Raw genomic sequence first — 25,123 nt, 5'->3', positions numbered from 1 at the left:
CGGCCGCGGCTGAGCGCACGTCCTTGGAGCACCTTTATTGAACTAAAACCCACGAACAGCCGACACCGGAGCAGAGCGGCGAACGCCCGACACAAGGCTGACCGGCCATCGCTGCTACCTCAGCCCCCCGTCCGTCCTTACCCCGCCGGGGAGCAGTCACAGCTCGGCGTTTGGATCACCAAACGCAGGAACCGGCTTGACAAACAGGGACCACTGAACTAGGGGTGAAAGAGCAAAAATCCCAGTCCATCCTCGTGCCTCACATTGCCAGGAGCTTCCCCAGCACTTCAAGTTTGGTTTTCCATTCCTTAATTTGAGCTTGGAAGTCGGAGTGCTTCTCCAGGGCGTGCTGGTTCTCCTCTTGTGCTGATTTCCACTTGGCCATGGCTGTCTGTGGAGAAGTCAGTGCACAGCACCTTTGTACTAACACCAGAGTAAGGAACAGAAAAGCCAAGTCCTAAAGCATCTGAGCTCTTCCTCCTAAACTAAGATAAACCTGGGATTTCTTTTACCTTGATTGTTTGTGGAAAATGTAAATTTATCTATGGCCAAAATATAGGAAATCTCCTATAACAATTATATTTTAGCTCTAGGTCTTCTTAAGAATTGCAGAACTGAAATTTAATGACTATTTTGGTCTCTATATTGGTAATTATTGAAGCCACTTGTGCTTGCACACTTCTCAGTTTCCCCAGACATTAGCCAGGGTCACTGCTCTGCAACAGTTTCCAATTCAAATCAATTTTCTGACCTCCAGAATAACAACCAGGCTGGTGGATACCTCTATTTAAAAGGGGAGTAACAGTTTCCTTAACAAGTGTGTTTACATTAAAAGAGGAATACCGCAGGTTTTCATCTGGCTCATGTGGAATAAAAGAGAATTGGGAGGGGCAAAATAACCTCCCTGAGGGCCTGATGCTCACTGCCAGGTTGAGTCAGTCTTACCTCAAGCATCTCCTTCTCTTGTGCAGCTCTGTGACAAAACAGCATCAATTCTTCTGTGACCATGCTAGTTAGCATCTGAAGAGTCAAAAGAAAAATGACTTTTAATATGATGCAAATAAATGTGAGTCTCAGCTGTTTGAGCATCAGGAGAGAAGGGTGGGGGCACACAGACCCCTCAAAGCCCAGTTCAAGCTTTTCTTACTGTCGTCTTTTCCCGGCACGCACGCATCTCTTTCTCCTCCTCTATGGTGCTGCCTGTAAGGAATTCAGGAGGTGCATTAGTGAACCTCTAATATACACATAACTCTGAGAACAAACAGCTTTTCAAAGTGACTTTCTACAGCAAGAAATACTAAGTTAGTTTATCCAGGCCAGGGTTTACTACAGGAAGCAGTTCTTCACTTAAGCCACAAAAAACTCCCCAAAACCCCCAAACCCTGGAATTCCAGCAGTATTCCTTAAAAAAGGAAGCACAGTCCAAATTTCTTATGAATAGTCACAACAAAAGGAAAAAAAAAAAAACATTCTGGAGAAGGAATACCAGGATGTAAGCAAAGTGCAAACTCCTTACCAGGATTGATGTTTCTGCTTTCTAAAATTGTCATGCAAGTCTCCTGAATTTTCTTGAGCTTCTCAACCTCATGGACCAGCCTCTCATTCTCCTTCTTTAACTCCCTTAACTTGAGAGTGCCCTGGTTAACACAGGTTGTAAGTGAGGCAAGTTCCCAAGGAGATTTTCTTCTCCTTAGTAATACTGACACAAACAAATTCACAGTACTGCACTTGGCACCAAGAATCAGACATTGCCTTCTGTCTCTACCGCCACAGCAAATGAGGCTGTTGCAGGTCCTTGCTCCTGCTTCTTGACAGGAGTAATACATTTATTACATCCACACACCAGAGCAATTACTAGAAAAATCTGATCATGGGCGAATTCCTTTTAGGCAACTCTATCCTTTCTTGTGCTCCCTCTCATTTATGTAAACAATGCATGCACTAAGGAGCATATAAACATTGTGAAGAAAAGGGTGTGTCAGGCCTTGAAGCCACAGCATTATTCCCTACACTATCCAGATATTACCAGGCAATTGGATAAGCTGATCAACCTCCCAAGATGAATGCGATTCTCCAATATGATCAATAAGCATGTGGATTAGGGTGATCTGCCTCATAGTGTCAGAAGCTTTGGGAACATTTCATAGGAAGTCTCAGAGGCTCTTAAGAAAATCAAGCTGTGACATGAGAGGAATGATCATCCCAGAGATTGAGAACTAGAAAACAAAGTGAGATTTTACAGCTGTACGTTGCCAGGTGGGCCTCCTGTGCGTGACAGAAGTGGTACTAAGCATGTCCTAGAGATACCTCTGAGAGCCAGGGAATAATCAAGTGCCAATTCTGACTCTGAACCTGATTCCACAAAATCAGGTCTGTTTGAAACACAAGTCCCTGAACAGTCCCAGCTCTCTCAGCCTTTCCTCCAGTCCATCTGTGGCCCTTTCTTGGACTCTGTCCAGTACATTCATATATCTTTTGTACCAGGAGCCCAGAACCAGACAAAATATTCCCAGTTTGGCCTCTCCAGAGCTGAGCAGATGGGAAAACAACTAGCAGGAGATACAAACAACTCAAACAACTTGTCCAGAAGAATACAAAGACATTCTGATGAAGACAAGAATAAAAGCAAGACAATCCTTAACATGACTCTGTATGGATCAGAATGCAGAAATTACTCAACAATTTATTTATTTTTCTCTCCTATCCTTACCTCTGCTCTTGCTAATTGTTGTTTGAGTGTTTCCACCAATTGATTCTTGTTTTTCAGCTCTGCTTCTAGTTGGTATCTGCTGAGAGGGCTGTGGAGTTAAAGAACAAAGACTCAGGGGCAAAAATACCAGTGTTGCACACCTCCTAATTTCCCTTTAACCTTTTTTAAGCATTTGTTCTGACCAACAGATTTAATTAGCAAACTTGGCAGGAAAGCTGCACATGGATGAGAGCTCATCACCAGCCTTCACAGGAGAACACCACAGCACAAGGACAACTAACAGAGATGGGAGGCACATACCGTCTTGCCACTATCTTCTTTGAAACTGGTTCCACTTTCTTCTCAGACTTAGGCAACCTTAAAAGAGAGATAAAATAAAATTACCAGAAGACTACAATGTTCTTGCAGATCACCAAGGCTGTTAGTTTGACAAAATGTGCAAAATGAGCCATCTTTAGGACATCTGCCAAATAAATCCATCAATATTTTGCTTTGATTTACCCTTGGTTTGCAGGCTTGAAGACACTGTCTGCTGGAACGTTTGAGGTAAAGTGAAGACTGGGAACCACGCTGAGCCCTGGCTCTGATGTTGTGCTGACAAATTTTCTCTTCGAAAGAAAATTCATTTGCAATTCTGTGAGAAAAAGACAGCTGTGAAAACACCACAGACTAGAAGTAACCTGCTTTAAGGTCTCTTAAGCCTTTAAGGTAAAGCAGTTATATCTGGCTAGAACGGAGACTTCTAGATAGAAGTAGAGGCAGAAGTAACTAAGAGTAGACTTCAAGTTTTACCCAGGACCAAGGGTCCAGAATAAGCCAGAAACAGGTCAGATGTATACAGTGTTAAAATACAATCACCAGGCTAGCACTAATGAGAACTTGAAATGATAATACACAATAAAGAAAGTCTCAACATCAAGCAGACATCGTGCCACAAGGTTGTTGTTCAATGCTGGAAGCAAAACAAACACACATGAAATTCTGTTAAGAGACCTCCATATTTTGCTACGAGTGAATAGCTACTAAAATAACGTAGAAAACTAGCTTTTTATGTAGAGTTTATTTCTCTTAAATCATAACTGTTTAAGTATATAAAGCTTTGTTCACTCAGTGAGTTTAGGAAGTTGCTTTTTCTCCCTCAAGTTAAGTATTTTTCAAATTAAATACCCATGCGCACATTTACATTAGAGCAACGCAGAGTTTCCACCGATACAGCTCAGCGCCCATGTTTTTAACGCTAATCCTGGGTGCCTTCCGCTTATAAAATGCTATAAAGTGCTGTAAGCAGCGTTTAAATATTTAGAAAAGTAAGAGACTGCGAATGAAGCATCTTTCGCATCAAGGGGCCGCTGCCTTTAGCCGGTGGAGGGTAGACACAGCAGGCTGAGCGTTAACTTAAGTCCTAAACAGGGACCAAACAGTGGAATAAAGCTTGTAATTAGATTTTGGAACAGCCACCACGTAGCCAGGCAGCGATGGAGCACCCTAAAGCCGGCGCTCCGCTGCACCCCTCGGCCGAACCCCGCCAGCCGTGCCAGCCGTGCCAGCCGTGCCCCCCGGGTGCCCGTCCGTGCCCCGCACTCACCTGCGGACGGCTCGGGGCGGTGGAGCCGGGTGTGCACGGGGATGCGGGAGAGCCGCCCGTCCATGGCGGCCGCGCTCCCCTCAGGAGTTCAAACAGGGGCGCGCGGGACGGTTGGGCGGGTCCGAGCATGCGCGAGCGGGGCGGGGGGGGGGGGGGCGGCGCAGGCAGCGAGCGCACGGGGCGGGGATTGAGGGCGTGGGCGCTCGCGCCGCTTCTCGCTCGCGCCGTTTCTGCCTCGCGCCCCCTCCGTCAGGGTAGGCGTTGGCCGCCATTATGGGGGCAACAGCCGCGCGCGAGGCTCCTGCCCTCAGGGAAAGGCGGAGCGCAGTTCCTTCCTTCCTTCTTTCTTTCCTTCTTTCCTTCCTCCACTGCTTCCCACTGCTTCTCACTGCCTCACCCTGTGGTTTGGGCACTCGAAGCCCGAAGATCAAGGGGTTTGTGGCCGTCTGTGCGGACGTGCAGGAGTCAAAAGCTGTAAGGGTGCCGGTCTGTTGGTGTGTGAGGTACTAAAATTGTCCTCTAATGCTGCAAGGTGAAATGAGCCTTCTGTATGAAATGTTTCCCGACTTAAAGACATTTTTTGCAGTGTTTGCTAACATAGTTTTCTTAATGGATGGGCAATCTCTCCCAATAGCAAAGGCGAGCAGCTCCTGGAGGAGGATGCTGCAGTTCCAGCCTGAGGGTGGCTTTGGCTGCCTAAATACCCATCTGAACATTCACTATGACAATCTCAAAATAAAACCCTAAAACTGAAACGTGAAAAATACAGAACCACGCAACTGACATGTTTGACATGTTTCAAACTCTGGTATTAGCTTTAAAAGTCCATGTCCCTAATGGATATCAGGGAGTTGCTGTCTGTCTCCCACAGCACAGGGATAACTCGTGGATGTCAGAAGAATAAGTATTTTAAAGATGTGTACTTCCCTTTGGAAAATATATTGGGCACTTAAAAGATGAATAAGCACAGTGCTCTTGGTGACAATGAAGCATCACACAGATTTTAGGAAAGGTTCTTATAAGCATTTATTGTATGTCAACTTGTAGAGAGACTGTTTTATTTTTCAACAAATAAGGGCAAATAAATGTTTGTTTTCCTGTTTGTTTCTGGTAGAGAGGGGAAGAACCCTAAAATTCAAGATTCACCAGATATGTGAATTTTAAAAAGTTGCATGTTTGAGGGGAATGCCTTGAGTGGAAACACTCTGTAAAGAGGACACAACAAGGCACCTGAGTCTGGGGGGGACAAGGACTTAATCCCTCAAGGAGGAAATTCACACTGAAAATCTTTGGCAGTATTAGAATTCCTTTAGATAAAACAAGCAGAAGTTGTTACTGGAAATAGATTTGGGCTGGATTCTGCAGCCTCCTCCACAGTCAGGAAGAGGCTGTGTCAACTCAGAAGTCTTGACGGGACTTTTTGTAATATCTGAGCTATTTTGCTGGGGTCTGTAGATCTGGACTTTGCATAAAATAGAAAATTAAATACTTTATTTTTTATTATTCACAACACACTTCACTTGATACCTAGATTTTCAGTAGTTCAGTTTTGGGATTTTTTTTTTTTTTTTTTTTTTTAACATGAGCTCTCTTTCTCTGTCATTAAATACCTGGGGGGCTTCATTATTTATCTCAAGCAAACAAAACCTAATCACCTTGTAGGAAATGACAAACCAGGTGTACTCGGTAAGTCCTGTGAACAGCTGTGAACATGGCACCACACACTGGAAGTCAAAAGGGCTTGTAGTCCATCATGATGGCTCTCACATCCTCACTGGCATCAGATCTGCTGATTCCTGTGAAAACACACGTTTTACACAGCTGAAATACTAAGAAATAGTCTCAGTCTCAGCTCTAGGAGAGGTGGGAGGAAAAAATTGATATTTACAGCTCTAAAGACATTCAGGCTTCCCCTTTCCCTGGCAGCAGCTTTGCTTTCTGCGAGGTCTCAGCTGTTGTAACCAGAACTTTGTGCACTGGATCGTTTGATCCAGACATCAGGCATGTCTGGCTGGCTGTTGGGCAGCACGACCGGCCCCTCGTTCCCCAATCCAAACCGATTTTTCCACGAAGAGCTGTTCTGCTGTGATGCAGCTGGAGAGACATCGAAGACAGTCTCCTTCAGGTCCAGCCGCAGGGTATCTCTCTTCCCGTTCAGGTAACCTCGCTCGGCGTTACCGTAGGAGTCAGACAGCTCTAAGGCATCGGGACAGGAACTGGCTGATTCAGCGAGCTTCAGGCCCTGCTCGAAATCGCTGATTGACGTCTCGCTGGAGATGTTGAGCATATCAAAAGAGCTGCCAAGAGAACAAAGGCATCTGTGAATTTTGTAGATGTCAGCAGCAGGGAGAGGGCTGTGGTCTGAGGTATAATCTGACTGCTGCTGGGCAGTGTCACTGGAGCACTGGGATTTATTGAGCTGCCCTTCTTCTTTCATGCCAGCTGGCTGGATGTGGTCCAGTGCAGACCCATCCCATGCTTTCAGACCATACTTTTGACAGCGGCAATCTCGGCAGAGTCTCTCCCTGTGAATTTCTGTTTCTGAGGTGCTGTGCTTGTAAGGAGAGGAAGTTTGCAAGGCGGGACACTGGCACAGGCTGACCTGCTGGTCTCCGAGCGTGTCCTGCAGACTCTGTCTCTCTCTTTCCAGGGAGGGGTGTGTTCCCACTCGAGGGCATCTGTTGTCTTCAACTTGTATGTCTTCAGAGAGCACAGAGGGCCGGTTGGACAGCTTGCTTGTGGAAGTGCTGTTGTCAAAACTGTCGCTGAGTTTCCTGGACAAGGGTTGGAGCTCATATTGCTCGTTTGCAGTGTTGGACTCCTGGACCTTCCGCAACCGGTTTTGCTTCTCACTGCCCCCACAGGCAAAGTTTCCATTTGGCCCGGAGTCATCAGAGTAGTCTTTCATGGTGTGGGCACAAGGCCAGAGGATTTGCCCACAATTCTTCTCCGGGCCGAAGAAGCAGCAGAGCGACTGGAAGAAGAGGCTGGCAAACCCACAGCTGATACAATTGATCATCATGATGAATATGCCCAGCTTCCTGTATGCCAGGACCGTGGCAGGCAGCATAATGACCCCTGCAGAGAAGAGAGCAGAAGCTGCCATGGCTGTGGCACAACTCATCTGCTTCAGGGAAAAGGCCACTCGGCTCAGGCGGTCGGAATGGGGGCACAGGTGATAGGAGATGCAGTAGTTGACAGTGAAGTCAACAGAGAGACCTACTGCAGCTGAAATGAAGAGAGACTCCACTGCGTTGAGCTGCCACTCCAAGAGGACCAAGAGGCCAGTGGTTACCAGGACAGTGCCTGCAATGGCAGTAACGGAGAAAACGCTAAGGAGAACGTTCCAGGTCGTGAGCAGCAGCACCACGAAGGAAATGGCTATGGAGAGCCCCATGACCACCATGGTTTCTGTGCTGAGACTGTGCTGGAGGTTGTACAGCTCTAGTTTACTGGTAAACCATCCGTTCTGAAGCCCCACAGGGGCAGTTTTCATTTCCTCTGTTATCCAGAGGCTGATTTCCTCATAGAATTGTTTGGCTCTGCTGTAGTTGAAGGTATAATGATAGATAGTTTGAAACTGCAGCACTAAGGCAGCGACATTTCCCTCCCCATCAAACCTGAGGCCCATATCATATGTTTCTGCCCCTTCCCTGCCCTCTTCCAGGAGCATCATTTTGATGCAGTGCAGGAAGACTTCGCTTCTGTAAGGGAAGGAGAACTGGTTACAGCAAAGGTTGAAACTGTGGTCTCGCTGGGAGCACTGGCGACTGTTCATCCACCTGAGGAACTCCTCCATGAAGCACACAGTAGATTTCTGTTCTGCATCAGGGTAATAGAAAGTTTTGTTCTTCACTTTTTGGCAGAATTCGAGGAGCCACTTCTGGGCATCAGGGTTTTGGACGGTAAAGGTGGTGTCTGTCACTAAGGTACCATTGCTTTTTGGATTGAAATGGTCCCCATTATCCACAGGCAGAATGCCCCAGACCACGGTGACAGGCATACGCTGCCCTTCTCCATGCTCCAGCCTCTCAAACATGAACTGGTGGCAGTACTCGGAATCGTACCTCTCAAAGGGATGGCTCAGCCTGAACACTTGGACGGACGATGTCTCCAGAGTCGGGAGTTTGAGTTTGGGGTTGGAACAGGAAATGTAGGCACCTCCTATGGCTAAGGCAGCAAACCAGCAGATCCAGATGTACCGAAACTTGATGACCCCGCAAGGCAGAAGCTTTTCAAAGAGCAGCTTGGAGGTTTCAGACAGTGTGTTCTGGAGAGCCCGGAGGATGTAATGGACGGAGAGAGCCACTCTCTTGTGGCTGCTGTTGTTCCAGTAGGCTTCTGGCTTGTAAACGCAGGTCGTTGCGATGTAGCGCTCGTAGAGCACGGCCGAAGAGGGCAGCCAGGTCATCATGAAAACGAGGTTCACCAGCACCGAGGTGCCCATGTAGACAGCGAAGCAGCGGATGGCTGTGATGTTGCTGATGTAGCTGGCGTAGAAGGCAGCACCAGTTGTGAAGCACGAGGCCAGCATGAGATAGGCAAAATGGTGCATGGTTTGACTCACCCACTGAGCAAGCCCGGCGGAAGGGTTCTGGCTCTTGCTGAGGTTCCACAGGTCGAAGAAGACAAAAGTATGGTTGGCACAAATGCTGCTGAGAATAATGACTGCTGTCAGGTTTACAAAAGGGAAATAGGTGAATCTGAAGGCCACCTTGTACAAGAAGTAGGAGATCATCAAAGAACTGACAACAGCGAGCAAGACCATCAGCGTAATAAACACTGAGCGTAAATAAAAAGAAATGCTTAGAAAAATAGCCAATATTGCCAGGACTGGATACTTAGTATCGAGTAAAAGGTAGTGCTGGAATAGTTTCTGTTTAAGGCCCAGGTCCATTCCAGTGATAGATGTGTAGTTATCAAACAGATCCCAGGTTTCAAGGTTGTCTAAGTAGATCCCCATCATAGATGCACCTTTTCTTGTAGGCAGGAAAAGCAGGCTGTATTTCAGAGAGGGCACTTGGTACTCCATTGTCTGGGGACTGAGAAAGTCCCTGTCAACCAGGAAGTGAAGCAGCTGGTAGATGGCATTGAAGCGGGTACATTTTTCTGGGACTTGGGCACACTGAGAGTGTTTCTGTCTGGCAGCTTCAGGCCCTATGCAGGAGGGAGTGAGGACACCTCGGTGGTAGTCTGGAGCACAGGCACGGAGCAGGGCCAGGGTGTGGGAGATGTCCCCTTGGGTTATCTCCAGACATGAAGACCTGTTGTACAGGACAGCAATGTAGTTCCCCAGGGACCAGCTCGGGCAGCATTCATTGGCTTCAGTGCGCTGGCAGAGGTCTCTAAAATGCACGTGGGAGCGTATCTGAAAAACACGAGGGGGCATCAGGTCAGACCTTCTCTTGCAGCCTCAGTGTTCCTTACTCACTGCAGTAATTCTCCTGTCCTGTCCTGTCCTGTCCTGTCCTGTCCTGTCCTGTCCTGTCCTGTCCTGTCCTGTCCTCTCCTCTCCTCTCCTCTCCTCTCCTCTCCTCTCCTCTTTTCCCTCTTTCCCCTTTATGCAAGGTGTACCACCGATCCCTGGCCATCCTCCCAGGGATAAATCCCAAACACCAAAGTTTTGGAAAGTTGGTAGCCTTCTGCAAAAATTAAACCCTGTCCATTATTTATATTTTATAACTGCAGATTTGAAATTTTGGCTCCTATAGCAAATACAGCTCATCCAATTAAACTTTCCACTTACAAAACTTGCAACCAGTCTCCAAGCTGGTAGCTCAATTTCTGTAATTATGTTCTGCTGCCCAAAATCCTCAGCAGCTTCTGATGGACACCTTTAGCTTCTGGACCAGCTCCTGTTCAGTCTCCATTTATTCTTGTTGAATTTGCAACTGGCAGGTGGGATCATCCCCATATTGCCAAGTAGGTGAAATGTTTTGGAATCCTCCAGGTGAAACCTGTTGCATAGCCTGTTTTTTGTCTGGCATCCTCTCAGCAAGACATCAAAGATTGCAGCAGACAGAAAAGAGACAGCCTGTACATGTGTTCTTCCTGCCATCACTGACCTTGTCTTGTTCCATTTGACACATAGACTGAATTGCTTGCAAGTTCCATAAGCTCCCAGCAGTTGTGGACATAAATACCAGCTGGGAATAGCTCTTTTCTGAAATAAAGAAGAAGGAAAAAAAATCATAAAATGAGGTAATGAAGATGAATCAGCCAGGCTGTTTGAAGTAGAGTCTGTCTTCACAGAAAAAATAAATATATATCTCTGTCTGTAGGACTGCTCTGGAGGGCTCCCTGGAGGGAAGCCGGTCACAAGACATTAGTGAGCATGTGCCTTGTGTGACCTCACCCCTGCCCCTTGAAATAGGTCAGCAGCATCAGGGCATTTTCAAAATCAAATGTCAGCTTGCCTTTAGTGACTGCTGGCATCTGGTTCTGCATCCATCCCTGGAACAAAGGAGGAGCTTGAGCTCAGCCAAAAACCCCCAAGGACCTGTGGGTTTGGTGTGTGACTTGTATCCAGAGGTAGATAGAAGGCAGGGAACAGAACAAAAATATCTTAATGCTGTTCTTCTTTCTACTTACTAGTGCCCATTTTGGGACAAATCTGGGGGCTGTTGGAGTTTTCTGGTTTTGTCTCCAGGTTTTACTGCCATGTACATTTTTCAAGAAGAAAAGAAGGAAGGAACAGAGAGGGAGAGGGAGCAGACAAGGGGAGGGAGCAGACAGCAAGCGGGGCATGTGCTGTTTTTTCAGAGTATTCACTTTTGATATGGGTAAATGGTGAAAACATTGGTCCTTTAATGTGTGCTTGCAAAGTATATTTCTAAAGGGAAAACAAGAAATATGGCAAAGAGTTAAGAAGGAGAAATAACTCTTCAGAATTTCTGAACCAGCCTTTTGTGACCGCTGACGTATGAAGTGCTGGGAGGGCACTGTCAGAGCTCTCAGAGGAGGAATTGCACACACTGCTTGCTTAGAGCAAATTCAGAGTATTCCCTGTGTCCTGAACGCTGACAGTTCTGTCAGTTGAGTTCTGGGTGTGCAGTATTTACTGCCTCATCAAGATTTCAGTCACCTGGGGGACCACAGAAGAATCCATCTGCTCCATAGATGGTTTCCACCATTCTCCGTGTCCTTGCTGCTTGTTCTCCCTGAGCAGCCTTCTGTCCTCTGCCAATGCCAAGGTCATCATAGCTAGCAAGAGGGCAGATTATTGTTAATAACTGTGATTATTAACAAGAGAGTGTCTGGCTGGGAGTTACATTCACTGACAAGGCTCTGGTGCCAGACCCAGCAATAGGGAGCCTAAATCCATTGCAGACACAAGGACTTCAAACCCTCCAATGCCTCAGTTGCTTTTAAGCATAGGATGTATGGAATTCACATAAATATTTTGGAATATTGAATATGTGACTTTACAACCAACATGTTCCTCAAATCCCCCAAACCAAGCTCAAATACCTTTTCTTCTTGGCATAAGGAGAAAGGGAAAGAGTCTTCTTGTAGCCTGTATGGCTCTCGATATTCCTCCACACAATGAGCTTCCTGCCAATGTCAGTGTCCCGTGGCTCAAAACCCTGCACCAAGGAAAAGGGCTTTGTCACAGCTCAGCTGTCCTTAGGCCTCCTCCAGCACATGGAAACTGTAGGAGACGATTACTGCATCTTGGAGACATACAAAAATTGAACTTTCCCTGGAAATACTGCATCCCAGAGATAAGAGAAAAAATATGAACATTTTCCCTTTCCCTTTCCCTTTCCCTTTCCCTTTCCCTTTCCCCTTCTCTTTCCCTTCCTGTCAACAATGGCTGCAATTATCTCTCCCTGATCTCCTAAGAATTTCTCCTCCTTTTTAAGTGTAGTAGTCCCTTACAGAAATGGCACCAATTCTCCTTTTTGTGGACAAACTCTAGTGTATTCTTATTTTCTCAAGATTCCTCCATGAGCCAGAGGCAGGGATGATTTTAGGGAATGTGGCATTCCTCATGGAAAACATTCCATGTGCATAGTGCTCAGAACAGGGCATGCTCTCCAAAAGCCTCATGCACAGACTGTAGGAGCCAAAGCCAGCTCCTATATCCAGTCTCTGCCAAGCCTAGCTATTCACTGTGGGCAATCCCAGCCTTCCAGCCTTGGAAAGGGAGCAAAGGGAGCAATCCCAGTTTGTGTTGGCATTGTCTCCACACTGGAGTGAGGGCACTGGTGGGAGTGCACAGCGTGGCTCAGGGATGAGCACGGGCTGTGTTCTCCCTGTGTGTCAGGGGCAGCTGTGCAGGACTGGCACATTCTGCTCATCTTGAAGGGATGATTGATATCACTGGTTGGGCGTGGATTTTCCTTACATTCCTGTTGATCCCTGAGCTGTAGGCACTTACCATTAGGGGCTCTGAAAAGTCAGGCAGGTTCCCAAGCAGCAGCCCAGCCGCAGTGCAGATCGCCGCCGCCACGGAGCACAGCACCAGCACGGCCAGCGGCCACTCCGCCATCAGCTGCGAGTAACTGCACACAGCAGGAGGAGAGAAAATGCAGCTGGTAAGATGCTTCTGCTCTGAGCACAAAACCTGCTGTTGAGCCAATGAGCTGTGAGTAACTGGAAGGAAAAAATCAGGCTCTCTGGTTTGCACAGTTATTTACTGTGAAGCTTGGAGGCTCTAGTGCAGCTATTAATGAACATATTACACCTCTAACTGGATATTTGCAGGCAGCTCTAATTAACTCGGGTAATTACATTTTGCCTCTCTGCGTTTTCCAGCTTTTTCAATCAGAAATAATAAAAACCAGACTCTTGAGTCCTCAAGCAAAATGAAGCTTTAAACATTTAAGTTCAAAGATTGCATTTAGAAAGAGCCTCTTAATTTCCCCCAGATTGTGCAATGTCAGCTGGTGGCTGCAACAGTTTAGGCTACAGATTTCCAAACTGGACCCTGAGAAATCTTTGGATAATTCTAAAGAGTCTTTGAAGGTAACTGACCCAAGCAAGCCCACTGTCATTGGTCTAAATTAGTGTATTTAGACACTGCTTTAAATTCATACATATTCACTAGAATACATTCAATTTTAATGATGTATCACAAAATTTTGATGACATCAAAACCCTTCCAGGGAAGCAGCTTACTCTGGCCCAAGTATTATTTGTCAGTTACTTTTGTTCTTAAGGAGCTTGTATAAATTTTTCTCTCCAAGTTCTGTTTTTCCTTTGGGACAAACTGTCTCACATATAGGATGATCTATGAAAGTTACTCTCCCACATTTTTTACCAGTGCAAATTTTACTGTGTCAAGATTTTTGTCTTCCTCGGAAATATCAGTTGAGATGTAAGATAGCAGAATGGGTTCCTGCTCTGGTTTGGCAGGCTAGTTCTTTTGTGTTTTGATGTACTTCTGAAATAGAAGAAATTCTTTGTTCAAAAATAGCTGACAAATATTTGTGAAGGCAAGTGGAATAGTTATGAACTTTATTTGAGATGGAATGTTTCTCCTTGCCTGCTCTTTCCCTCCTTTTGCCTGGGACTCCACCGCAGCTATTTCATAATTAGAAGTCATCACAAGCACTTCAAGCAGCTTTTCACATGACTTTTGATTTTTTTGTTATTTTGCCTTTTTTTTTTTCAATTTACAATTGCCTTATCAAGTTTGTTTTCATAGATGAAGTCTTTGCTATAAAAATGATCAAAACTGCTCTTCACTATTAGAGTACTTAATTTCTGGAGGCTATTTTGGATATTTCCATGTCCAATTACCAGAAAAAAGCACAAAAAAAATCAGCTGCAGTCACTGATGACAGAAGGTGCTTATCCAAACCATCCAGAAGCAATAGTTTACAAAAGTCAGATTTTAAACAGAAGTAGAAGGCAATCAAATTCTTTTAATTTTGATAAATGTATTTAAAATTTTCTGTCTTTTGAAAAGATGAGTTTATTTCATGGATGGGCTCTTTTTCTTATTGCTCCTCTGATAAGACAAGCTGGATTAATCTTACACACACACACACACACACACACACACATATATAGAATAATTTATATATATATATATATATATATATATATATATATACACATATATATACATAATATATATATAAAGCTACTGTATGGGTTAGAGCCAGGCACCTGCCCAAGAACAGCTACTGAGACAGCGTTACTATTCATTAATGCAGGTTAAATTGATCTCACAAGCAAATGGAGATTTTTCCAAGGAGTGGAAAGCCCCAGGAGCGCTGACCTCGCCTCTGGAGCCGGCCCTGCTGGGATGTCACCAGCAGTAGCACTCTGCTTCTCCTAATAGCAGGACAGGAGAGCACTGATCACAGGGTACAAGGACAAGAAGCTTTTGCTGTTAAACATACCTTTTTGGCATCCTGAAAGCTTTGTCATGTCTGCAGACAGAAAAGAAAAAAGATGTGTTAATTTATTATTTTCCTGGGAAACCCAGTGCTGGGCTGATCCCTGAGCAGATTAACCCTTGCAGCACTGTAAGCACCAAGGTAAGCCAGTGCTGACACAGTTCTGTCACTGTGTGAATTAGTTTAATGAATAATAGAGCTTTTTCCTCTCCCATTTTAACCAAACAAGATGGGAAGCCATATAGTCACTCCTTTAGTCCCTCTCAGAAAACCTTCCAGAGAGTACTGGACATTAGCAATGCAGGCCTATAGAAATTCATTAAAATCTGTCTGGTTTAAGTGCTTTTCCTGCACTTCCTAAAGTGTTTCTTGACAAAGCAAACCTCTTTTTCAAGTCTCATGAGCTGGGCTAGCAACAACTATAGTTAGTTTTTATTTTCTCTTTAGCTCAGCTCACCAAAAAGGTGACTCATTTGTTTCCTGGGTCCCTCCAAGGACTGTCTTTTCAGGCTATAAGAGCAGAAAGCCAGTGGAGCTGCTAAAAATATTTGATTTGGATTTTCTTCACAGAGGAGCATTTGTTACTCCTACTTGAAGGGCTCTAAGGGGGGGAATAAAGAAGCCTTCCCCAGGGGATCCAAAGTTTGTTAATGAATCTCTGAGGACAAGCCTTCCACCAGCATCCTGGCAGAAAAGCTGCATCTTGTTGGGTCAGGTATCTCCAGGACCTTTTGTTCTGCTCTCTCTGCACTGAAATGTCCCCTTGAAACATGCCCCTGTCTGGCACGGCCTTGGCTTGGTCACAGCTTCCAGAGAACTGCTCCCACCTCCTTCCACAGCTGTGCCAGGCTCTGCCCAGCCAGTGCTCCCTCCTCCTCTCACCCTCCTACACTCCTGCTTAGCCTGGGAGAAGGTCCTGCTGCACTCCAATATCTGTGTTGGGCAGATGGTCCCCCCTCCTTGCAGCAGCCAACCTTGAGGCAGCTCATCCTTCCTAGCCTTGTTATGAGTGGGAGAAATGGAGAAGCAGTGGAGGAGAGCTCCCCATGGCAGAGTCACTCCAGGTGGCTCATGTAATAAATGATTCTGTGTTTTGCTCGTCACGCTAATGCTCTGTAGATTCGGGACAGAGAGGAGCAGATCAAAAGCCTCCCCAGATTATCAAAGCGAGGTCTCTCTCCAGCAGTACACTGCCCATCCTGTGCTAATTCCCTCACAATAGCTCTTCAAGCAGATTTGCTTGGATTAAAAACCTCATTCTGGCATTATTATGTTATCACTTTTCTGACTGCTGGTGCTGCACACTCTGCCAGGGATTTACAGTCCAGTTGTGCTTCCTACTTAAATAACCTGTTACAGAGGATGTGGTTGGTAATTTTGTTGATAGCACATGAGTGAAAAAGGATCCAGGAAAAGGATCCAGGAAAACGATTCATAAAAAAGACTCAGGCTCCTTTGACTGCAGTTCCTCTACACAAACACAAGCAAATTAAATCCTGTGTAAATGGCTGGAAAATGAGACTCTAAAGGGCCTTTGTGCCTAACACTGCAATGCTGTACACAGGCAAGAAAGGAATCCTGTGCCATCTTTTATCAGGATTCAGTGGCTATGGCTACAGCAGTGAAGGGATCACGATCTCTTGTGCCAGGAGTGGACCCTAAAAGGCACACTCAGGAGGAAGGATGGTGCTGGCTGGAAGGAGCAGAGGTTGTAGCTCAGGCTCTTGTTACCCAGGCACTGCACACAAATGGATTCTGTCATGGACAACAAAGAATTCATACACTGGTTGCTGCCCAACCTGGAAAGCCAAATAATGTTCCCTCCTTTTGTATGTCTCACTGCTCAGCTGTAGCCAGTGCTTATTACCCTCTGCTGCCACTCCCTCCCAGCACTGGCAGCAGCTTCTGTGAGGGCAGGAAAAGAACAAACTCTATCCCCACCACTGAGAACTCTGCCAAGATAAAGGACTGGCAGCTGGGTGGCTTGGAGTGCAAAGGGAGCAAATACAGAGGTAAAGGAAGATGGGCCTATTCACAGCTGCATGACCTAGGAGTGACTGAGCAACCTTGGCTTTAGCCAGCCACTCCCTTGAGAAGGAAATCCCACCTCTCCCTGGCATGGGAATGGCTGCTCTCTGTACGCCCACACAGAGGTGGAGAGCCAACTGGATCCTTCCGTGTGTTTTGGAGCAGCTACTGCCCCAAGCTGAAGAGCAAACCCACGTTTCATCCATCACAGCTCAGACCCTGCTCATCCCTCCCACTTGCCCCCACCGAGTCTGGAAGATGCTCTCTTGAGCCGCCCTCCCTGTGCCTCTTACCTGACTGTGACAACGTGATGTTGCACCGGCCGCCGCTGCCCGGGGGACCACTGCTTCCAGGGCGTTTCCGAGGCCTCGGGGTGGGAGGCTGGCACAAGATCACCACTGGAGAGGTGGGAACACAGCACGGGCCTCTCGCCATGCCCAGGGAGCGAGGGCAGGCTGTAGCTGCCTCGGGACTCCTCCTGGCTGCAGGGGTGGTACAGGTGGTGCTGCTGTGAGTCCTGGCAGCTGGCTGGCACCTGGCCATTGGACTGGGTGGAGACTGGCCCAAGCGTGTGGCTGGAGGAGGGCAGGTTGTCTTCTCCCAGCCCAGGGGATGCAGGAATGGGGCAGTGATGGACTGGGCAGATTTTTTCCCAGGAAGTGCCACTGTAGCTGAGCTCAACATTCCCAATCTCTGGCATGGCAAGGCAGGTCTGGCAAGGTCCTGCATTTTGTTTTTCCCTATGAGAGAAATGAAGGGAAAGGTAAAATGGGAGAGGTTGAAAGGCTGCGCTGGGGAGTTGCATCTCAAAAACTGGAGATGCTTACAGACCTCCCACATAACACAAATGTCAAACCTCACCCACTGTATCCTCTACCAGGAGTCTGCCTAAGGGCTGAACTGGATTATGCTTTTTATAAAGACATCCATGACTCATTCAGGGATCCCAAGCGATGGAGAATTCTGTAATCCATCCTTTGTGTGTGTTGCTTCAAAAGTTTGAAAAATTGGGTAATATCCCACCCAAAAATTCTCTGGGATATTTCACTGTGCCAGGAGCATCCTAACTGAGGATCCAGAGAAATTACAGAAGTCTGGACAAACAGAAATTAAAGGAATCTGCATATGAAGAAGCCACTCAATTATCTGCACTCCTTGGGAGGATTAATTAGTGTGATTGCTCTGCAGGAGGACTGGCACTGCTCCATGTTGGGTCAGCAGGAGAGTGAGTCATCCCTGGCACTGACACAGCTGAGCAGTGAACGTGAGGGCTGTAACATCTAACAGGGCCTTCAGCCTCCAGCCTGGCACATTCCTTAATGGCTCCCATGTCCTGCATGCTCCACTGGGCTCTTCAGGAACTTTTTAGACACACATCTCCCAAGGATGACAGCAACAAATTTTATTGGTCTTACCCTGTAGGAAGGGGATGGACTGGGATCTCTATAGATCCTTTGAAACTTGACTATCCTTTGGCTGCTGAATTTACTTAGACAAAACATTTGCAGACTCTAGTTCCCAAGTAATGAGGTTTTTGCAGGATACACTTTCTTCCCTCCAAGGAATGTAAAACATTATTTCCTTCCTATAGTTCTTGATTTATGGAGCCTGAGAGGTTTTGCTAGCTTTGAGAAAGTTTGAATAATACTTTGAGGGATTGCTTAGTATGTGTGACACCAAAAACCCCTTCACACACCATAGACTGAGGTCCTTACAACCCCAAAAATGCTTTAGGAATTACTGTCCCAAGAGATGCAAACACCAGCAGTTTCTGGTCCTTGTTCAGAGCACGTGCTATGGTCTCTTACAGCTGAATGATGTGTCTTGCTGCAGTGCCTGGCATCCAGGATTGAAAAGGACAAACAGTTCAGGCCAGCCAGAATCACAAAATGTCTCAAGTCATCAAAGAATTATGAGTGTTGGAACAAGACTGCAGTGAGATGAACTTTAGCCTAAGGCACCTGGTGTGATGTGGGAAAAAATGAAGGTAAAAAGCTGGGGAAAGGATATCTTTTATATTTTTCTTACAGCCTTGGAAAAGGGCAGAATTTTAGTGATTACATGTCTCTAGAATTGCACCCAAAGTTAACTGGCATGAGATTTTTAAAGACAAAAGAATCTGGAAAATACTATTAGCTCAGTATTGCTTGAAAATTGCTATTTTTTCCAGAAAGCAGGACATATTGGCCTTGGCAGTCTGTGCTGTGTACTTTCCAACATCAGCTGAGTTTATCAACACTGACAAACTATATTTCATGATTGTACCAAATGGGCTTATTTCATTAAAATCATTACAGCAGGCTCATGTTTGTGGTAGCAGCTACAACACTGCCAATGTGGACACTCATGGCACAGGCATCACACGTAGCTTCACTTGCACATTGTACTAGTCCAGGGAGCAGTAACAGAGAAATCTTGCCTGATTAACCACCATCCAATGCTACATGTAGTTTCTAAGCTTAATGAAAGCTGCAGCAGTTACAGACACAGATAACACATTCCTGGGTCCTGACTTCAGAAGCCATAATTGATGTGGTGTCTGTGCTGAAGCAGGTGTCAGAAAACCAGCAGACAGGTGTGTGCACACACCTTATCTCACCTCAGTGAGATAAGGTTGGATAAGGTTGTCCCCACCAGTTTCAGTGCTCATTTGCCTCTAAGCTGCAATCAAGGTACTGGTACTGAGCTGGTTCAAAACAGCAAGAGAGAGAGCAGCTGGCAAAGCAGAAGCTCCTGAACTGCGACAATGACATCCCAGTCACCCACAGAACTTGTCAAATTACATCAACAATAGGCTTGAAGTCCTTGCTGTCCTGTCCCAAGTGGATTAGTGACAGGATTACCTGGCCTTTCAAGCGTGTGATTTGTGTTAGAGCTCTGTGTAAAGGTAGTTCACAACAGGAGATTCCACACTTGTCATATATGAGATTACAAATGCAGAGCCAGCAAAGCTGCTCAGGAGATGCAATCTGAAATCTTGTTTGGGGTTCTTACAGCCCCATCAGAGCCTGGGGAGGGATTCAGGTGCAGCACGGGGCAGGAGCGCTGCAGACAGACAGGGAAAGATCAGGGTCTGTGGCAGTCAACACATAAAATTACACCTTCAATTAGTCATTGCACTTCTCTACTAATTATAGCGGCAGCCTGAGGGGAGGATGCTAAACCACCATGTCCCCTACAGTGCTGGTGAGCTGCAGGGGCAGAGGTTGTTTGGGACAGCTGACCCGGAGGGTCCCTTAAGCCACACTCTCAAGCTTTAAGTGTAAATCATCCCACTCCTCCCATGTGTCCAGTGACTTTGCGGTTTGTAGTTTTGTACTGCAGGGAATTTTCATCAGAGCTGAGGTCATGGTAGTGTTATGCTTTGACAAGGTCTAGACCTTTTCTGACTCCCTTTTTGTTGCCTCTAAGTTCTCTTTTTCCTTGACCTTGATGCTGTTGTTTTCCCTAGCTGCACGCTTTACATAGGTGATGTTCTACAGTGCATAATAATTCATAAAGACACTGCTGCACTGACATCTTGTGTTTTGGTGTTCCTACACCTGTACTATATTTCAGATTTTTTTTTTCAAAGGAAAAGCAAAATTCTTATCCCTTTAAACTACTGTATCTGCACAGTAATCTGGGACCAGAGGCTTTTCATGACTTAATTAGCCAGTCTGCCTCATCTGAGGGTGAGTACGTGACACCGGACAGAACAAAAGGGCTTTTACAAAATACACTTTGAATGTGGTCAGGGAGAGGCAGGAGACCATGCAATGACAAATTCTTCCTCCACAAACCCCTCAGCTACAAAACCTCCTGGTGGGGAAAGCAGATGCCAAACTCTTGGATATTGCAGATTGCCTCCGGGTTTTCTGCACATACGTTGGTAACGTTGAGTCTAATATTTCACACAAAATCACACTCTCCTTGTTTACCATCTTTCCTGTGAAATGCTGTCAAGTTCTGCTCTTCTCCCACATGTCGTTTCCTAACTCAATCCCTGACCCGCTCAGTGACTTCAGATTCTGGAATAACTTTGGCAAGTTTGGATCATTCACTCGTGACTTCTCTCCATTATCTCTTTCTCAGACTAAACAATTACAGCTCTGTCAATCACCCTCTGGATATGAGTTCCCTTATGCTCACCCTTCTCCAACTCCATGACGATGTGACCCTGGCTATCCACAATCTCCAGGGAAACCTGGAGCTTGCAAATAATGATGGGTTTGGATAATCACTGCAGGCAGCTCGGCAGAGTTCGAGTCTCCACTTGCTGCTCTCCCAATTAGCTGTAGTGCTGGTGAGCTTAACCTTTGGTCTGCTGAGGTCTGTACCAGACACGTAGGCTGCTCCTTCTTTGCCTGAAACCATGTCGCTATTACTTTTTTGGGCCCTCAGGACCCTGAACTATGTTAGAAAAATGTTTCTGGGGATTTTTGATGTCTGTTTGCTGTCAGACATGAGGAGAAAAGGGCAGAGCACCACACTGGACTCTGCTTGCCACACTGACACTGACAAAGACTTCTATTTTTAAGATTCATTCCTACTCTGGGCTGTGTCAGATATTTGATGTCTTTGGGATTAAACAGCCAGAAATGGTGTCTTGGCTGCAGAAAAGCCTACAGAGGCAGCTGACAGCCTCCATTTTCTTTTCCAGGCTCAGCTGGATGCAACCAGAGAGATGCTGGGAAAGGAGAAAAGAAGGGGTATAAGGGAAAGGATGGACTAGGGTTAACTGCTCCTGTTACCCACACTAGTGAGCTGTCTTGCTCTCACTGTTTGCTTCCCTGCCTCTTGCCCTGAGATGTCTAGACAGAATAATAATCCAATTTGTGGACCTGCCCAAGCCACTCTGAGTGCAGCAGTGCTTCTCTGAGATGAGTACCAGAGCATAAACACCCCACATTATGTGGGGGACCCAGCAAAAAACTGGAACTTCTTCCCACAAGGAAACAGGAAAGAGGTCAGGATTTCTAAGGAGACAGTTTTCTGCCATTCCAGGTCTGCAGGGATGTGGAGCAGTGGGGGGATACAGGGTTTGTGGCAGGAGCCAAGGGCTGTATGCTGTCAGTCCACCCCCCTGGCAGGGATTATGTCCCTTTTCCAGAGACCAGCATCCTTCTGCCCACAGAGAATGGCTGCAGGACCTGGCTTTAGGCTTTAGCTGCTCACTCGGCCCTAGCAGGGTGCTTTACTGGAAACATGCCATGTTGGCTTCTTGCTCCCAGCACATTCCCCTCAGGATGGTTTCGTTCTGCAGCACACAGAGCCGAGCTGGGCTGGAGGAAGCTTTGCAGGCAGGGAAATAGTAGCATATGATCACCTTCCTTTTCCTAAGCAACTCCAGTTTTTGGCTCTCCCTGGTCTTGCTGTCCCCCCTAAGCCAGAGCAGCAGGAGAGGTTCTGAGAGGGTAATGGGCCAAAAATATTCAGCCTTTTGCAGGAATGGCCCCTTTCTCTGCCTAATTCCACCCTTGTCACCAAACCCATTTCTATAAGCGCTGCTTTTTTTTTTAATAGATCATTTCCCCCTTTGCATACTAAAGAGAGGATCAAGAAAGAAGCACTTTGCATATGAAAGATGGGAAACACCTACCGAGTGAATGGAGCTGTCTGATGCCTGACTCAAACTACAACTTCTCCTGTTGCCAGAGGAATCTCAAGGGGGAATAAAAACAAGTAGAAAAATGGCAGAAGTCTGTACCTTGCCTACAACCAGAGCCCTTTTTCATCAAGAACCTTTGCTCAATTAGACATTAAGTGCCACAAAATTTCATTCAGAAAAAAAAAAAAAAAAAAAGCTAGTTTGTTTCTTTCGTCTTTTTTTCCTTCCTCTAGCAGAGTTTTGTTTGCATATCAGCTGTGCAAGTATTCCCCAATGAAAAAGAAATATGAATTCTTTCTGGATTAAATCCATGTGCTATAGGTCAGCTTCCATCTAGACTAATAGCTTTTTCCTGGAGAGCTGTAAATGACTTTTTAAGAATGTGCTTTTATAATGGAATTTAAATTTCTCTTTGAACATACCACCAGCAAAACTGCAGTGGAGCTCTTGAGAAAAAGAGCTTTTTTCCTTGTATTTTCTAAGGAGATAAGAATGCCCTTTCTCTGGGATTAGGGAAGGGTTCATTGCCTTTCACTGTCACCTCGTTATCTAGCTCCCTGTCTCCCTGACAGGGAGAGACAGGCACTCCTGAGCAATCCATCTCCTCCTCTGGCTGCAGCAGATCCTTGTGCACTGAACAATTCCTGCAGAGTTCTTTTGTTTTGCTTTTTCAGTCTAGCAGCAGGATAGTGCATACCCTTGAGAAGACCTACAGTTTTTTTGTTAGTGAGACTCCTGAGTATGTTAAATCATCATGAAAAATTAATGAGACTGCAAAACTCTGCTTCCCACATAGTCTGCCAGGAAAAGTTTAGTTTTATAAACCTTTCAATTGACTCGTGCAAACAGCCTTACCTTTACGCCAGGCAGCAGCTGCTGCTGCTGCTGCTGTGGGTACAGGTGTTTGTGCTGGGATAGAGCCAGAGACAGAGGGCTCAAGGTTCCCACCCAGCCTGCAGTGCCAGAACAGCTCTGTCTGCACTGGGAAAATCATATTTTTTAAGCCTTGTTTTGAAGGAAAAAAAAGGAGTGAAATGGAAAGGGAAAGGAAAAGAAAATCCCCACCTTAGTGTCCCAGGCTGAAAGAGGCCAGGAGGAAAGTGGTGTTTTCTGACATCTGTGGTTTTTTGCTGATGCAGTGAGCATTGATGATGAAGAGCCACCTTGGCTAGGGCAGAAGGTGTAGACCACAGAGCTAAGACTGAGTGAGCAGCATGGGTGAAATTCGAAATGCATCTGTGTCAGGTGGCTTAACTCTCTGTATCTTACCTCTTGCAGGCTGCACTGTTCATTTCAAGACCTGTCTGAATGGCCAAGGAGTACTCAGACAAGCAAAGAAAATGGCTCCAGTGACAGCTTTGCCCCCATTGAATGAGCAAGGTCTAAACCAGTGCTGGACTGTGTGAGAGTCGCAGGAGACTGAGACCCCCGGGCACAGCAGCCTCTGGCCGGAGACATCAGAGCTGTCTGACGAGCAGTGAGTGCCCTGCCAGTGCTCCTGGGCGGGTGGGGCTCCCTCAGCGTGAATACCCTGCACCAGGCAGAAATGGAACCCTTGGGCTTTCAGAAAGGATTTGTGTGCTGCTGACTTCGGGGTGTGCTCTGTCAAGCAGAATCTGAAGAGCTTAGGTCTTCAGATTGCCCTGGTCTAACAAATGCCAATGTACTTGTGAATATGGGATGGCTCCTTGCCCATGATTATGGGCTTGTTGATGTTTCCGGAAAATGTTGATGATTGTGGCTGCTAATCTGGCTTATGACACCAGGTAAGGGAGCATATGGCACAGGGGGATGAGGGATGTGGGGGTTTATGGAGGAGATCTTTGGACTGAAACCCATGTTTGCCCACAGCTGATTGCAATAAGGCTCTGTCTGAAACATGCTGAGCTTCCCAACAATAGCTCTCCCGTTGCTGCAGAAGGGAGAGCACACCATGTTGCAGGATCGAAACCTGCCCGCGGGGCCAAACCAGGAAGCCCCCCTGGCATGAATAGCTATGCGTGGTGGTCCTGGCCCCAGGGCAGGAGCAACCAGGACCCGGGCTGGGCAGCACACGTCGCCAGAGCCCGAATCGCGGGTGGGCAGCTGGGCAGGCTACGAGGGACTCTGTCCGCACCTCCGGTGGGAGGATGGGACACACCTCGGCAAGACCGGGGGGCCCTGGTCCCAGAAAAACCCGGTGGCACCGACCACTTCCACACACAGAACCGGTGGTGGCGGCAGGGCGGCAGTTCCCACCCGCCAGGGCACCGGCTCTACGCCCCTCTCCCGATCCCGCAGCTCCTACCTGGGCGAGGCGGGGTCGCGACCGCGGCGCGTCCCCTCGGGCCGGGGCGGCGGGGCGGGCGCGGCCTCCATGGCCGGCGGCGGGCGCTGTCCGTGCCCGCGGTGCTGAACACTCCGCAGCGGTGGTGGCGGTAGCGCCCCGGCGCGTCCCGGCTCTGCCCGGCTCGGCTCGACTCGGTGCGGCGCGGCGCGGCTCTGCCCGATTCGGCGCCGCTCTACCTGGCCCGCCTCGGCTCGGCGCAGCTCGACTCGACTCGGCGCGGCTCGGCTCGGTTCGGCTTTGCCCGGCTGGGCTCTGCCCGGCTCGGCGCGGCGCTTGCGCGGCCGCGGAGGCGGGCCCGGCGCGGGGGCGCAGCCGCCGGCACCAGGAGAGCTGCGGGGGGAACTGTAACCCCCGGGCCAGCCTGGCTGTCGGGGATGGGGCTGAGCTTAAGGGCGCGGAACAGGAGCTCGGGGCACCAGGCATCCTTTGGGCGAAAATATTCCCTCATCCCTGCAGTTAGTTGTGCTCCTGCTTGGCACGGGCTGGGAATGCTCCCAGAAGTGCTCCTGGCTCTGTGTGGCAGGTGCAG

At 47.2% G+C, this 25,123-nt stretch overlaps 2 protein-coding genes across 2 annotated transcripts; both read right to left on the bottom strand.

The window, feature by feature from the left end:
* Positions 1-141: 141 nt before the first annotated feature.
* On the bottom strand, positions 142-4,392 carry KNSTRN (kinetochore localized astrin (SPAG5) binding protein). Its single transcript, XM_066552435.1, has 8 exons — positions 4,296-4,392; positions 3,212-3,344; positions 3,011-3,067; positions 2,711-2,798; positions 1,517-1,637; positions 1,148-1,200; positions 946-1,020; positions 142-391 (listed from the first exon to the last, which is right to left on the bottom strand). Exons 1-8 carry the CDS (start codon positions 4,357-4,359, stop codon positions 260-262), a joined length of 723 nt encoding a protein of 240 aa, XP_066408532.1. The 5' UTR covers positions 4,360-4,392; the 3' UTR covers positions 142-259.
* Positions 4,393-5,296: 904 nt separating this feature from the next.
* Positions 5,297-24,814, bottom strand: DISP2 (dispatched RND transporter family member 2). Its single transcript, XM_066552273.1, has 8 exons — positions 24,553-24,814; positions 16,969-17,415; positions 14,651-14,680; positions 12,679-12,802; positions 11,766-11,881; positions 11,380-11,498; positions 10,361-10,458; positions 5,297-9,663 (listed from the first exon to the last, which is right to left on the bottom strand). The coding sequence occupies exons 1-8, from the start codon at positions 24,621-24,623 to the stop codon at positions 6,244-6,246; spliced, it is 4,425 nt and encodes a 1,474-aa protein (XP_066408370.1). The 5' UTR covers positions 24,624-24,814; the 3' UTR covers positions 5,297-6,243.
* Between the last annotated feature and the right edge of the window lie 309 nt (positions 24,815-25,123).

The sequence above is a fragment of the Molothrus aeneus genome, chromosome 6 (genome assembly GCF_037042795.1).
Source record: "Molothrus aeneus isolate 106 chromosome 6, BPBGC_Maene_1.0, whole genome shotgun sequence".
In the NCBI taxonomy this organism is placed as follows: Eukaryota; Metazoa; Chordata; class Aves; order Passeriformes; family Icteridae; genus Molothrus; species Molothrus aeneus.
The sequence above is the reverse complement of the archived record's forward strand: the minus strand, read 5'-3'. Positions and strand labels throughout refer to the sequence as shown.

What these genes read in the sequence shown, in the direction of transcription:
- KNSTRN (XM_066552435.1), bottom strand. Translation starts at nt 4,359, where the DNA reads ATGGACGGGCGGCTCTCCCGCATCCCCGTGCACACCCGGCTCCACCGC. An exon ending in TTCAAGCCTGCAAACCAAGG is followed by an intron (nt 3,068 to 3,211) that starts GTAAATCAAAGC and finishes CTCTCTTTTAAG; the next exon opens with GTTGCCTAAGTCTGAGAAGA. An exon ending in AAGCAGAAACATCAATCCTG is followed by an intron (nt 1,201 to 1,516) that starts GTAAGGAGTTTG and finishes AATTCCTTACAG; the next exon opens with GCAGCACCATAGAGGAGGAG.
- DISP2 (XM_066552273.1), bottom strand. Translation starts at nt 24,623, where the DNA reads ATGGAGGCCGCGCCCGCCCCGCCGCCCCGGCCCGAGGGGACGCGCCGC. An exon ending in ATTCTTCTGTGGTCCCCCAG is followed by an intron (nt 10,459 to 11,379) that starts GTGACTGAAATC and finishes TCTTTATTTCAG; the next exon opens with AAAAGAGCTATTCCCAGCTG. An exon ending in GTCAAATGGAACAAGACAAG is followed by an intron (nt 9,664 to 10,360) that starts GTCAGTGATGGC and finishes CGTGTTTTTCAG; the next exon opens with ATACGCTCCCACGTGCATTT.